This window comes from Pithys albifrons, chromosome 4 (assembly GCF_047495875.1).
Source record: "Pithys albifrons albifrons isolate INPA30051 chromosome 4, PitAlb_v1, whole genome shotgun sequence".
Classification (NCBI taxonomy): Eukaryota; Metazoa; Chordata; class Aves; order Passeriformes; family Thamnophilidae; genus Pithys; species Pithys albifrons.
This window is the reverse complement of record NC_092461.1, coordinates 40,199,232-40,214,555: the sequence shown is the minus strand read 5'-3', so window position 1 is coordinate 40,214,555 and position 15,324 is coordinate 40,199,232. Positions and strand designations below refer to the sequence as shown.

Here is a 15,324-nt window from a genome sequence, read left to right as displayed (position 1 = left end):
CCAGATAGGTCTCATTGGTGAGGTGTGTTTGTAACAAAGTGTGTTTGGTCAAAGAGAAAGATACGCTCTGAGCATGCACAAATGCAAGCCAGTATAATAGCCACAGCACGTGAGGAGGACTGCAAGTGTAATGTTAATCCTAAAAAAAAAAAAAGTGCTGATCTTGTAAAAATGCGTAATACACACTCCTTGCTTTTGTGGAAAAATCCTCTTGATTTGTCAACTGTAGCATCCAGATGTCTTCTTTGTAAATTCTAGTGTTCATCACTCTTCATCTGCTTCGGGTAGAGGACTTAGATGCATTTTTGCCGAGCTGTTTCCTGAAGCTGTAACGTCTAATACGACATGCACGGCCTTTAGATGGAGCCCGTGAGAAAGGAGCGGCGTAGACAGACTGTTATTACACCAATAGAGCAGGAGAGGTCTCACTAAGTTTTTCCCTGTGGATTACTCTCGTGCTGCTCCAGTGCCATCTACCGGCTGGTTCTTAGACCATTGCTCTTGGTAAAACATTTTTTCCCTTTCATTAAACTTCCCCGATGGACTGTGTTATGCTCTGTCACAATCCTTCTGCATTTAAGAGAATATTTCGCTTCCTCTGGGCATTGTAACAGGAACTTCCTGGTTGCTGACAGCAGCTGTGTTTGTAACTACTGGAATAATCCCCTTTGGACTGCCTTGCCATTCACAGAACAGTTCTGTGAAATTATTCTGCTATGCTCAGTGCATATAAAGCAGAGAAATATTTATTTTTTTAACATTTTAATATATGAAGAATCACATTAATTTAAAACAAAAATGTCTGGGAGGAAAAGTCAAGTTTGGAACTGAAAAACAGACTTACCAGTCTACCAGCAAGCAAGAGCTGTTATCCACTACTAATTGTGCTTAAGCTATGACAGCAAATTGCTGAGCTTGTGCTATTTTAAATTCCCACACAGTCAGGCGATATTGTCCATGTTCTGCCAGAGTCACTTTGGCAGTAGGACGATGTTTGGCTGGACAAAAGGATTTTCCATATGCAGAGCTCAAACAGGTTAACAAGAAGATTTAGGGGCTAGACCTCAGAAGAGGTGAGAGTTGGGATTAGGCAAATCACAAAGCTGTACTGTAGTGTAGGTGTGGTGCAAAGAGAGGCCTTTGTGGGTTGGATTATGGCTGGGACTCCTGGGTCTGGGATTCCCGAACACCATCTTCCCTTTCTTGCTTACGCTGTCCGTAATGGTAAGCCTAATTACACAAGGGTTTTGAAGCTGAAGCAAATTCCATCCTTTAGATTTTATAATCTATTCATTAGAGCCTCCTCTTGTTTGGTTCTTAATCCTTAAATGCACACATCCATGTTAAAATAAATACTTACACAGGGGAAAAGCTGTTAACAGTAAATCCATAAAGTAAAGCTGTTACAGTAGTGGCTTTGCAATTCAGTTCCTTAAACTCCTTCCCTTTCAGTTTTCACTTAATGGGTGTTTAAAAAGATTATTTGCACATGTCATCAGTGAGAACCTAAAACTACAAGCCCACAGATGTTTGTAGTCAGAGCACCTCTGATCAGCATGATTCTGAGTCAGCAAAGCTCATACTGGTCCAGCTCCAGAAAAGGGATGTATATAGCACCTAAACCCAAAACTTCATACCAGCACTTTCCTGTGTGCTCTCTGGAGTCCACGAATGGGGCAGAATGGTTTCTAGCTCTCCTGCAGGTGACAGAACAGATTAAACTGTCAAAGAGCAGTCATGGTTACTTTTCTCTTGAAATCATGGCAGTTAAGCTCTGACTTTATGTTTTGTTCTGGACTCACAAAAAAAGCAAATTGAAGTATTTGTCCCCAGCCTAGGTTTGTGCCCTTCTTTGCCTGAGCATCTTTCTAGGCCAAGGGCCATTTTAGGTCAGACATTTCCTCCTCTTTGCATATTCTGCCCTGCAGTGGGCTGGTGTACAGTGAGGGCAGAGTTTAGGGCTGGAGGGAGAGCAAATACCATAATCTGGGGGGTAACAAATTGTAGGTTTGCCAAGGGGCTAAGCAACTTCTGAGAGACAATAAGCAACTTCCAGTTCTGACTGCTGCTGTGATCCAGTTCCTCTGTGGTCAGTGCAAAACTTGACTCACTTGACTTTAGTTCAGAATTTAAATGGAGAAATAATCTCCCCTGATTTTGAGTAATCCCATTTGTGTGAATGCAGGAAGACTGAGCACCTGTTGCATTGCAGTTTCCTGTGTTGGTCGTTATTTGTGCTCCAGTTCCGTGATGCTACTTGATCCGTCTAGGCTGCTGATGTAGGGAAAAATCTTACTCTTCTACATATACTGATTTCTAATGACTGCCTACTGATCTGGTAATGTGATTACTTCCATAGGCAGAGAGAGGAATCAGGGCAAAAGCAATGTTTTAGACTGGAAACAAGTTTTTGTAGCACCATACAATTTGTAGAATATCTTGCCAGAGTGAATTGAACTGTCAAAGAGAGGTTTGGGGCATTTTCTTGATAGATGTATATCTGTGCTACAGAATCTGCATCAGGACCTTAAATATTTTCCTTTTCTGGTCCTTTAGACTCCAAGATGAACTTGGATGATTTCATCAGTATGAATCCTGAAGTGGGATGGGGCTCAGTGTTCCCCCTTCCAGACTTTGTGCATCGATTTGGCAGACAAACTGATTACAGCTATTCCTTGGAAGAACAGTGAAGTGAACAAAGAAGTTCTTCCTGCTTCTGTTTTGAATGAATGTGTTTTGTTTTGCTGCTCTTACATTGTATTTATGGTTTACATTTCTGTACATGGAATAAATACTTGGAAAAATGGAATACTCAGTCAAAAATACCATGAACTGAATAAAAACTTCTATTTTGATTATGTAAGAGTGAACTCATTTTTTAATGTCAGATCAAAGGCAGACATCCCACCATAAGCATATTGATTTTCCATCTACCGTGCCCAAATTGAAAAGAGCAGTAAGAAAGCTTTTGGAAAAACATGCACATAAAATACTGAACATTGTAGCTCAAATTACTCCATGTTGTCACATTTTAAAAGTGTGATAAAATATGTTTTCTTCATGTTATGATTTCTGTCACTTATATAAGCAGACAGTGCATCTCAGTTTACTCACCAGCTTTATTGATCAGTCCTTGTTTAGCAGAAGCCTAAAGGGAACATTGATGTAATAGTACAATCTTGAACTCCTGTGCACTATGTAATACCAGGTAAATATCCAGGTTTCACTGCTGTACAAAGGGAGGATTAAATCCTGCCATTTCAGTTTAATGTTTCAGTGCTGACATTACTGGAAGATGAATTTGCGTTTTTTGCTCCTCATGTGGCTGTGCATTCTCACCTGCTCCCATCTTCTTGCACTTAGTATTAATTGTCTCTGTTGTAATCCAGGGGTAGGAAGCTAAACTGACAGAAAGCAGGAAAGTTTGTTGGGTTTTTTCCCTCCCTCTTAGCTCCTTGAGACTGCCATGAGGTCAGACAGCTGCTCCTGCTGGTGTAAGGAAAGCAGCAGGGCCATATGGCTGGGGGGAAGGGAATGAGAAAGCTTCCCCCATCAGGGTCGCCTGCTGCTGAGTATCCTTAGAGGTGATACCAAGCTGCATCCCTGCAGGGCGTCCCAGGAAAGCCATCGTGCTGATCAGCAGTTTGAAGCAGTCACACATTTTAGAGGAGTGCTCTAAGCAGGGAATTACAGAAACAGGCTAAGATGGGATATTTAATTCTTGGCTTTGGACCCGTTCTACTTTGCACACTAGCACATCACAGAATCACAGACTGGAGGAATAATTCAGGTTAGAAGGGTCAGGCTGTCTCTAGTCCAATCTCTGTTCAAATCAGGTCAGACCAGGTTGCTCAGGACTTTATCCAGTCAGGCCTTGGAAACTTAGTGGGATTGAGACTACAATAAACAATCTGTGATGGACTTCAGTCCTGATAAGGAAAAGCACAGTAAAGGTTTTAAGTATTAAAGGATCATTTTATTTGTAAGTACAGAAAAATATAAAACCAACAAGAAACTCATATTACCGTTATGTAGGTGTATTGTTATATGCATATTGTATTACTGTATGTGCCATCAGTTCTAGGGAATTTACTCAGTATGTTGGCAGTGGATACAGCCAGTTGAACAACTGTGGAGTTGATTCACTTCATCCACACATCTCTTTCTGTGTCGTAAGGGCTACTGAATATAGGAACTTAAATGTTCCATGGCAAGATGCAGCACAATTGGTTGGCTGTGCAGAGAGCCTGTTACCACACAGACTCCTTGGGTGCCAGCACAGACTGGATAGGAAGCCAGTTGTTGGGGCACTCAGCTGTGGAGTGGAAGAGTTGATCTGCAGTTTCCATCGCTGTGAATCAGCTTCATGAGAAGAGATTGAGATGATGAAACTCAGGATTCCTGATAAACTGGTGTGCAGAACCCTCCTGAGAGGGGACAACTCTGCATTTAACCAGATAAATGTGGGTTAAAGGTTTCATTTATCAGTGTTTGGATGAAATAGCAGCTCTTTTCTGCATGACACTGATGTGGCAGGCATACTCTGAGTGAATGAAGATGTTACTTAGTATTTTTGAGTGATGTTAGGGCTGGTTGTGACTGTGCAGAGCAGCAGCAGTTTGCCTGCTCAGATCTGTGCAGATGCCAACCCAATGCCCAGGTTACACACGGCAGAAGTGAGAATGAAAAGATCTGTTTTAGATGAATGGGTTACGTTAAGCACTTCTTACCCTTCAAATGATTGATTCTCATATACACATAGTTCGTGTTCATTGCTCAACAGACCCTTTAAGTTGTTACAGAACATTAGGTTCTCATCCCTCCCTGCTTGAGTGTGTCACTTGATTTAACCTCAGCTGGTTTCCGGTGCCTGAAATCTATGACACACTCCCTTTAGTGGGGGTCAGGAACAAGATTCTGCCTGGTTTAATCTGGTTTCAGCATCAAGGCTGTTAAGAAGGAGAATAGTGACATTATTCAGAATATGCAAGTTTAAAAAAATTCAATGTGAAGAGTCTCTTTTTCTCTCTAATCATTCTGAACAGGTGCTTAATTTTACATGTAGCACTCTGGATATGTGTGATGATAGCTTTTCTGTAATTAACAGCCTTTTTGTAGTTCTTGTAAAAAGTTTGCATTCCAGAGGGTAGAAGCCAGAAAATTATTTCTTTCTGTGCTGAGGACAGTGATTTTGTCATGCTGTCTCTGCGGTCCTTCAAGCCTGGGAGCATTTCATCAGCATTTCAGGAGATTTGCTATCAGAAGGGCAGAATTTAGGAATACATCAAGTGCTTATTTAGGGCCCTGAATACAAAAAGGAGCTACCTGCTTCACTGTAATTTAGCAAAAACCAGTTGCTTTCTAAGGCTGATTAGTTCTGGTGTCCCATCAGAGGGACTAAGTGAATTCCCTCCCCTCTTTGGTCTCCTCTCTCCAAGTAACCCCAGTCCTGACTATTTTGTGGAACTTGCTGTGTTTAACCTGTCTACTGTCACCTCATGTTGACATGAGGTGGCCTCACCAGTGTGGTTTTCCCACTGAGCACCACAGTAAGCTGCAGGCAGAAGAGCAATGGAGAGCCACTTTGCCGTGTGCCTGCAGGAGTATAAACAGCTGCCACTGTAAAACTGATGGCAAGGAGGCAACTCCACTGCCAGACATCACTAATTATCAGCTCTGTGATCACTGATGTATAACACCTAAGTTTCAGGCATATGTCTATGTGTGGGATGCACTGTACAAGAGGTCATGACTCGGTTATCCTCAGGTACAGCTCCAGGCTGCCCAGTGCAGCCCCCACAGTGATGTAGTGGAGGGAGAGCCTCACTTCTTGATGCAGGGGAGCTGGGATTATGCCACTATCAGATATGAAATAGTATGAAAGTGTTGATGTTACAGCAAGGCTGATTGGCTGGGGTGCACTGGCACAGCAGGATCTGCATGTGCTCACCTACCCTCCATGTTGTCCATAGCCCTTGAGACTTTTAATCTTCTTTGTGTCCAGATGCTGTCCCAGTGTGTCCAGGACAAAGATGTGCTGCTTATGCACTTTCAGTATAATGAGTTCTTAATGCAGCTTAGCTTTCCATTCCCTTTCAGCCTTCTTTACCTTGTCCTTTTCCACACTGATGTCTTTCTGTTGTCCAGTTATTACAGTCCTTATGTGCTGAGAGCCTTTAAGTGGTGGCCTTTTTGGACTAAGCAACCCTTGAGTCAGGCATTGAACAAAGCAAGGAGAAACCTGCCCCCAGGTCAGTTACTCACAATCCCACTGTGTCCCAATGTCTGTATTCTGTTTGTCACTGGAAATTCTCCAACACTTTTACTTCTAGACATCATAGGGCAGGACCCTGACTGCCTTATAATGAGGAGGACATCCTGTCTCACAAATAGTTCCTCCTGTCTCCATCAGACTATTGCAGCAGTAAACTGCAGCATGAGATGGAACACCTACATCTCTCCTGCCTTTTTCTCTTCTTTGCTGCTGCTTTTAACTTAAGAATATAGTTTATTTGAAAACTAACCTCTTTTATTCACCTGTTTAGGACTTCAGGAAAAAAATACTTTTTTTTCTGTCATGCATTTGCTTAGCCAGTGCATTTTTCCAAACTTGTATGTGACCAGGTCTGTCTTGTGAAAATCCCATTTCTCAGTTGGCCAGCAGAGAGAGCAGTCAGCATTCAGTCGATGTGCAGGTTGGGACACTTGGCCAGAGGTGGGCTCCTGGGCACTCGGTCCTGTCGGTAGCTGTTACAGTTTAAAAAGACTAATTTCAATGGCACTGCAGAGGTGATTTGTATCTCACAAAGTTGCGGCTGAAGGGTTACCTGTTGCCCATGCTTGCCTGAGCCTCCAAGTCCTTCCTATGCATCAAGGGCTATATACCAGCATCCAAACCACATGCCAGTTTGGGGAGGCATTCACAATCCCTACCAAAACCCATTGGGACCAATTGTTTGCTATCAATTTATGGACTTTGAGGCTAAACTTAGGTACCTGGGTGCTGCAAAACTGATCTGGACTATTAAGGAGGCAAAGGGACACCAGGGTGCATTTGTATGAATCAAACTCCAGGATGAGGGCCCTGCCCAGGACATTGTGACCTGCATGGCTTCCTCATACTCTCATTGTCCAGCCAGAGCCTTGGATGTGCTCTGAAGCAGCATTGATCTCCAAGCATCTACTGTAAAATGGCCATCTCTGGGGTCTGGTTGTTTGCTGTTTTTTTGTCAGAATGAGTTTAGTCCAAATTTTATCATTTTTCATGTTTTTTTCACCCACTTTTTCAGGAAATTAGGGTTGTAGACTGAATAACCTGAGAAAGCTGCACCAGGGAATGGGAGTGAGGTGTGGAAGTCCCACTGTGTCCCTGCAGTAGTCACAGGTAGCTCCCACCAGGTGTCTGGCAGAACCATTACTGAGACACTGTCCATGACCCAGGGGTGGCTGTTCCCCGTGCCTGGCACAAGCAATGCTGCCGGAGGGGAGGACCTGCAGAGCATCACTTCATGCATCACCCAGCGGAGCAGATGGCTCCAGGTCTGGTGGGGTTGCCCTCATATGACACTTTGGATTCACAGGCTTGGAGATTGTCATCTCCTCTCAAGGCAAAACCTGTCTGGACATAAAACACACGTTCAGGTAATTACCTACTCAGAAATTTGAGGGAGAGAATGCTGGTGATTTTCTTCTCCCTTCTGGCTTCCTGCTTATGCAGAAGTTGGCCCAGTTGAGGCCAAAGTTAATGAAGTATACCCGAAAAGTGACTAGAAATTTCAGCCCAGGTTTATGCCCACTTCCATGTGGAGCTCAGCTCTCTGGGAAGGTTTTCATTTGTGATCATGGAGTCAAAAGTAAAGCACTCTGTACAAATGCATCCTTTCAGCAAGCTAAGTGCAGCTGCAGTAGTGGTTCTGAAAAATCTCTTTCAGTTTGACCTAAGATAAACAAATATGGTTGCTTAAGTATCCCAAGTGTTTCCTTATACTTACAGTAGGAAATACCTTGGATACTGAGGGCAGTTAAAACAAATCTTAGTTATCTAAGGCCTCTGGCAAGTCCCTGAGTTTCTGAGTGAGCAAAGCCACTTCCTAGGCGTGAGGTGTACCAAGCTTCATTTTGTGGTCATAAAAATAAGCATTAAGGACCTGAGCTGTGAACTGTCACTCACAAAGTCCAGGTGAAACAGTATTATTCACCTGAAAGTCATGACAAATGTCTGGCTGGCACAGAGGGAGATGAGCAGGGTGTTTCCAATGAGCTGGATTCCTGACATTATATTACTTAAAAGCAGGAAATGCTCATTTGTCCTGGTTCAGGATCATACTGGCCTTCCCATGCAAGGCTATATCTGGAACCCAAACACTGCAATAAGGCAGGAATCATTATATGTTATTTTTTTCAAACAGCCTACACAGTAAGAAGATGGTACTTATCTCAGCCTTTCCTTCTTTTTAGTATGCAATTGTGGTGACGTGCTTCCCCTCGTCTCAGCTTGACTGCTGAAATGGCAGCACACCAGCTTGGAGCCATCCCTAGAAAATGTTCTGCTGCGGCTTTTAACCATTTAGCCATAAAGCTCCCACTGCTTCACCGCTTCTGGCTGCTGGGGTGAAGCAAGGGTTGCCAGTCCTTGTTTATAGCGAGTGTAATCAGTTGGACTATTTATACCGTTCCCATCACAGAGCACTTTGCTGTATGAAATGGTCACAATTATATTTATACCAGTACAAAAACAGAGTCATCGTGAATTGCGGAGGAGGCATTCAGAGTAATTTTTCCTTGCTACGTGATGCTGTTTCTTTGTCAAGGAAGAAAATACTGCCCACTGTAAGTCAGGAATTCCACCAGTGTTTATCTGCGCTTATGTTTTTGTTATGCGTGAAGTGAATGCAACTGTTTAGTCAAGTAACCTCTACTCGGTATGAATATGCAGGGCTGCCAGCAAAGTCCATGAAATTGTCTTAGTACAGCAAAAGCAGAGTTTGATCTGCTTTGTTAAAAGTACTAAAAATACCTTTTAATTTGCTTAGGTATGTCTCTGGCCAAGAGTTGTTTTGAAATGCATCCTCTGTGAAGTTGCTACCAAGTAAGCAGAGCCCGAACAGCTCAGCCTTGAGATGCAAAATAACCAATACTGTGGGGTCCAGCCTTACTTCTGGCAGGGGTCACTGGCAGGGTGGTCCCCCTGCTTTGTTCCCAGCAATAGGTTGGTAAGAAGTGACTCAGAGGCGATTTGCAGTGCCCTACCTGCTGTATTTGTGCAGGGCTAGGAGTTGGACTCGATGATCTTTGTGGATCCCTTCCAACTTAACATATTCTGTGATTCTGCAATATTTGTCAGAGATGCTTTACTAGGTAGATTGTTAACTTAATTGTCATTCTCATTTAACTTATCTGATAATTATTGAATAAAAACCCCATGCCTGGTTTTTCTGATATCTGAAAGACCAAGTTAGGAGCTTTGTTCCCAGCAAAGAAGACCCACACGCAGTCCCAGCAGCCCCTGCTCTGCAGCCTCTCCATGCTCACTCACACTGTGTATGGAGGTCAGATCTGTCAGAGAGGCAAAGCCCTAGTTTCCTCCAAGCTGAGGGCAAGGGCTGTGTGAGCAGGGCCAAAGCAGTTGCCCTTCCCAGGGCACAGAGTCTGAGTGAAATCTTTCTGGCCTTACTGTTTGAGCTGCTGTGGAAATCCACAGCTGTGGAATGGCTCAGCCAGCCATGGCCTCATGGACACAGGTCCCCAGGCCTTGCTAGGGACCATGGTGTTCCCACTGCTGGCTCTCTGCAGGGGCAATGCAGATGATGGAGGTAGCAAAACATTACCATCCTACTCTGGATCGTAGAATCAAAGGATCATGGAATGGCTTGGGTTGGAAGGGACCTTAAAGATCATCTAGTTCCAATCCCCCTGCCATGGGCACAGACAGCTTCCACTAGACCATTTTGCTCAGAGCCCCATTCAATCTAGCAAGGGTGCTTGCTAGGCTTACAGAAATATTCAGAAATTGGGATTATTTGGGGTCATTCAGTGAGCAAATGCCCTGGCTCAGCAGGTGGAGTCCATGGCAAAAAAACACACGTGGAGATTGCCCACATCTGAGGCCCAACAAGTGACAAAAGCACACGTCTAGGGTCCAAAAGAGGTGTTACCTTCTTCACTGACACTTGGTCTCCTCTGAGCTGGCACTGTTGTATCTTACTGTAAGGTTCTCTGCCCAGCCCACATAGTGCAGGAGAACCTGCTCCCAAATAACACTGTAACACGCTGCTTAATGCCTGGGGGAGAATGATCTATGGAGCACCAGTGGTATTGCCACTAGTACGGCTGGGTTGGCAAGGGGAAGCTTTGTTTTGAGCTGTCTGTAATAAAATACTGCTGTGCTGGGGCACACAGGCTAGCTAGGGTTTCACTGCCTACTTAAGAAAATGAGGGCAAAGGGTGATTGAATATTAAGTGGGATGCAAGATCTCAGCCGATGCAGTTCATCTAGTAATGTGAGAAGGGGATGGAGGCTTCCTGAGATACCTGAGAGGGTACTACAGGAACCTATCCTGGCCAGCAAGAGGAGCTTTGGGGTTCCTCCATCAGTTTCCAGTGCCAAGAGACCTCAGGGGTGACATGTGTGGTCATGGAGAGAGACCAAAATGAGGATCCTTGAAATATCTGTATCCTTTTCTATTCAGCTTTTCACCTCTTCTGTAAATCAAATACCATTCCTGGTTGTTCTTGACTGTCAAGCAGGCTGTACTCATCAGGCAGAAGATACCAATGAAAAAACAGAAGAGATTCATGATTAATGAAGAAACATTCCCTCCCTGCCGCAAGATGAGCCATGTCCTAAAGCCTCTTCTTCAAGCAGAGAGAATGTTACTGACCTTCCTTAAACTAGAGAGCAAGACTTTAGAAAGGCAGCTTTTGTCTTGTGTCTGTCCATCTGCACATGTGTGTGCATGGGCCTCTCCATGCGTACGGATATAGACGGCTCCTCCCACAGCAGCATGTTTGCGGTGGGTATTGGTTCCTGTGCTTGCTAAGCCCACCTTGGCATTAGCAATGGGAAGATTAAATTATATCCCCAGTGCTCCCATTAGCAGTTGGCTCTTCACCAGGAGGACCCACAACTTGGTTATTGCCACCTGGCTCAGGTGGAAATGCTGCAAGATCTCCTGCTCTGCTCCCTCCCTCTCTGGCACAAGCAAGGGCAAGTAAATCTGGCTAAATGGAGGCTCTTTCGGAGGCTCTTAGGCCAACATTTTACCACACATTGTTTTAATTCCCATAATCTGCTTCATCCCATACACCCTTGGAAACACTTAAAGATGTTATTTTTCTCTGATACAAACTATGCCAAAGCTTGGTTCCTTTTAGGACGACAAACTGGCAGTGGAAACATTGACAGCTATACAAGTAATTATTGTATTGCTTAAAAAGCTTTATTTAGATTGCTCCATTGTGGGGAGAGTTGTTTCTTGTTTGGTTTTTTTTCATTTTGGATGGTGCTTAAGACGCAATAAAATTAGCTACAGTATTATTCCAGTGATTTGTACACTTCACATTCATGCACCTTCAAAATTAAAAGAAATCATGATAAACCTAAACAAATAAACAGTCCTTGGGAGGACCTAATCCCTTTTCTCCATGCGCCCAGCAGCCACTGAAGCCAGTGGGGGTCCCAGGAGGGCAGGGGTGGAAAGCCCAGGCTGAGCAGTGTGAAGGATCCTTGGGAAGGCTTTTTTGCTCTGCCATGAGGATATTAATGTTTCTGGCCAGTTGACAGTGTGCATGGCGAGCATAAACATTTGGCTCCAGCAAAGAGTTGCAGATGAAGGAGGCAAGTTGTGCACAAGATAAAAGAGGGTTCTTGTAATAGCACCCATCCGGGCAAAGACTGTCCCTGGTGGAGGTGAGTGGGATCAGGTTCGAGGACCCGCAGCACCCTCGGGGACAAGCAGGCACAGGCAGAGGGAGATGCAGAATCTGGGGGAGGACAGTGATTTTGCAGTGGAGCAGGCGCTTGCCTGGTGCCTCTGCAGCTTCCCAGCGTCTGGGGAGGGTTGAGGAAGCTTTGAAAATACAGCACAGGGGGCACATTAGGGATCTAAGGAAAGAGCTCAGAAGCAGTCTGAGGATGCTTGCAGCACAACTTGTGATCATGATGGTTTTTATGTCCAAAAAGAGCTATTTTGCAGGGAATGGGGGATAAGTAGGTAAAGAGCACCCAAGGCCTCTGCTTTTCAGGTCTTTACAAGCTGGCCAGCTGTCCACATTAGTTCAGGCTTAATTCACGCTCTGGGTTCATTGCAACAGCCCTTTAAAGCTGGGGTCTTACCCTGTGGGTCAGCAGCCAGAGCAGTATCACTGTGCTGCTGCCTGGGGCCAATGAGCCTTCAGGCTCTTACTTTCCTCGAGGGCCAAGAAAGGGAATTTTGCATTTTTGCAGTCTCTAATTCAAAGAAAGTATAAATAACTTTGTAAATATTTTAAAAAACCTTAGGCAGCCTGAGGAGAAGGGATGCAAGGTGCTGTTAGGAACCTCTCAGCCTGGCTCTGTGTGCTGCAGGGCAGGGGGTGTGCGGTGACTGCTCTCCTGCAGCTGCCTCACGTGCTTGTGCATGTGTGTGAAACTGGCTAACTTGGCTTTTCCTTCTTCTGAATGTTCAGCATAAGCAGGGAATAATAAAATGCATTTTTTCCACAGGGACCAGAGGAAACAAATTACTGCCCGGGTGTAGCTGAGGGCAGAGTCTGGCGCATTATTTTCTGTGAAATAATTCCCACGAGGCCTTGAGGAAACCCAGCTTTTTTTTTTTCCCTTCTCATTTTTCTACTTCCTTAAACTTTCCAAAATACTCTGCTGTAACATATTTTCCCCAGTCACATGTGTTAGCGAGGAGAGAAAAGGTTAAATTCTCCTTTCGTACTATAATGTAATTCATTTCCTGTTTTTCACAGCTGTCTAGACACAGATCTAACAAGCATTAACCCTGAATCCCACCATTGGGTTAAAAATAGAGGTTTTAAATATAAAAGTGTGTGGTAAGAGTAAGATTGTAGGTTTCTACCTAACACCAGGAGCCAGCTCTTTTAAATGAAAACCATTTAATTTTCTATAAGTAAGAAAAAAATTACTTCAATTTCAGAGGATTAAAAAGGCTCCTGGTTGCTTTATATACTCCAGCAGCAACACAGGCGCTGCTGAGCCATGGCATGGACAGGTTGATCCCCTCTCAGGAGTTACATTTGTCTGGATTTACACCTCCAGCTATTTAAAAAAAACCGAAAGAGTAAATTCCACTTCAGTGAGAGAGCTATAAAAAATAAGGAAAAAGTAATTTAAGAGAGAACCTATTTTAAAAACCATGGTCAGCTTCTGGTGGGAGACCCAAGGACAAAATGTACCACAGGCCCAGCTGAGGAGGATGCCCCAAACCCCAAGGGAAAAAGTGATGGCTTTGGTAGCAAGAGGCATCACATGGTGGGAAGGCAAGGCCACAGCACGTTGGGTTCCAGCCTAGCACAGCATTTAAATGCTTGTACAGTCATGACCAGACCCAAAAGGGCCTTAGGCTAGGTCATGGTTGGGCTAGAGGCTGGCCCCAGGTTAAGCCAGGCAATTTTCCCTCCATGGCTGTGTAGCCTCCTCTGAACTTCCCACCAGCTGGGTTGCCACACTGCAGTGGGAGGAAGGAGAGAAGGAGATTTCTGGTTTGGAATATGAGCTAAACGCCTCACAAAAGTGTGAGTTTTGCCTATGGAGGCAAAGCAAGGAGAAAACAGAACTGCAGCTCACCCCAGGCTGGCGCAGGGCACAGACAGGGAGCAAGGCAGCTTTTCGACTCACAGTTTATCACATACACCATTCACATGAAAGATTACCCACAGGGATACAATTTTTTATATACTTCAAGAACAAAAATAAATGCCGGTAAGAATCAGCTTAACCCAATGCTCAAAAGCCCTGTTAAAATAAGTCCAAATTCCTGGTGTGCTGCGACAAGGAGGAACTCACATTTCCTGTGCTGTGTTTCTCTGTCTATGAACGCAAACTCTGGAGGTTAGTTTGTTTATTCACCCTGTGAAGCTGGGAGTGGGTGCCTTTCCTGTCCTGCCACCCACTTCCAGCTGTTGCTTGGAAGCAGCAGCACCTCCAGGGGCACTGGGGTGGACCTGCCACCTTGGACACAAACCTGTGGGTGCTGCCTTCTGCATTCAAGGCCTGCGCTGACCAGGACTGAAACTATCCAAGGAAAACATATTAAAAAGACACTAGTTTGTTTTCCACTAGAAAGTGCTGTATACTATGCATCAAGAATGGTGAGGGGTGAACTGGTGTCCTTCCAGCCTAGGAAAGGCCCTTGAACCCACAATAGTTATTTATAGAACTTTTTAGAAAACAGCTCTCTCCAGTTTTGATCACAGGAGCAGCTTTGGTTTTGTCAAAAATACATCAACCCCCTACATGGTTCACTGGGGTTCATCCCAGCTGCCTTGTAAAGCAGGGAAGCAGAAATGAGGATTAGGGAAAGGTGGGGCAAATCAGAGTCATAATTTTAATATTCATTGTGAAAGTAGTTTTCAAAATGCTTTTTGCCCAAACTGTACTTCTTTGTTAGGATCTAAGCAGAAAGTGAGGGCACTCCAAGGAATTACAAAGGGTGACTTTTTATCATTGATCAGGGCAGGACCTCACGCGTGCTTCAGGCTGCCTCTCCATCTCTTCCTGAGTACTCTTAAAAGGGAGGAGGTAAGCAGCAATAACGTGAAAATGGGAAGAATTACAGCCAGACCTTAGTGACGCAGTATATTCCAAAAAAGATCCTCCAATCCCCTTAAAGGATTGTCTTCACACATTCAGTCTATTAATATAAGTAGAGTTGAATATTTTTCAGAAAGTTTTAGTAAGAAACGTGTCTGAATAACAGCTTCCTCATCCCCTTGTTTAAAAGGCTCTGGTGATGTTGTCAACTATCTCCTCCTATGTTTCCAGAGACTTCTGTCTGGGGAGTGCAACCCTCTAACTGAAGACTTGAGTCACAGCATAACTACAGAAAGACTTAGAGAACCACTCCAGCATACCTTACTTGACAGTGCAAATTAGACTGAAAACAAAGCATCTGCATTTTATACTTATTTCCAAACCTGGCATAGCTTTTGCAAGGTAAGTAATTCTGTTTTACCATCTAACTTCTGCTCCAACTCGAGACATATTTGCCTTTTCAACTGCTTTTCCCCAGTTTACTAGGAGTGCCTTCCATGGGCTCCTACTCTCATTCCTTCTGAGCAGGAGCCTGGGTCAGACTGTTTGCAGTACTGACACTA

At 44.3% G+C, this 15,324-nt stretch overlaps 1 protein-coding gene across 4 annotated transcripts in view; it reads left to right on the top strand.

Moving 5' to 3' along the window:
• The window catches only part of NTAQ1 (N-terminal glutamine amidase 1), a 38,313-nt gene that overhangs the window by 9,023 nt on the left and 13,966 nt on the right, over nucleotides 1-15,324 (top strand). Inside the window, exon 6 of one of the 4 annotated variants that reach the window (XR_011697706.1) lies at nucleotides 14,993-15,163. Coding sequence is in view for 3 of the 4 variants with exons in the window: in XM_071553884.1 (XP_071409985.1) it covers nucleotides 2,557-2,690 (134 nt within the window). In the remaining variant the exon portion in view is untranslated. Of the gene's footprint in view, nucleotides 1-258; nucleotides 667-2,556; nucleotides 2,850-14,992; nucleotides 15,250-15,324 lie in introns of those variants that run through there. The other 3 variants (XM_071553888.1, XM_071553884.1, XM_071553885.1) reach the window with 3 other exon arrangements.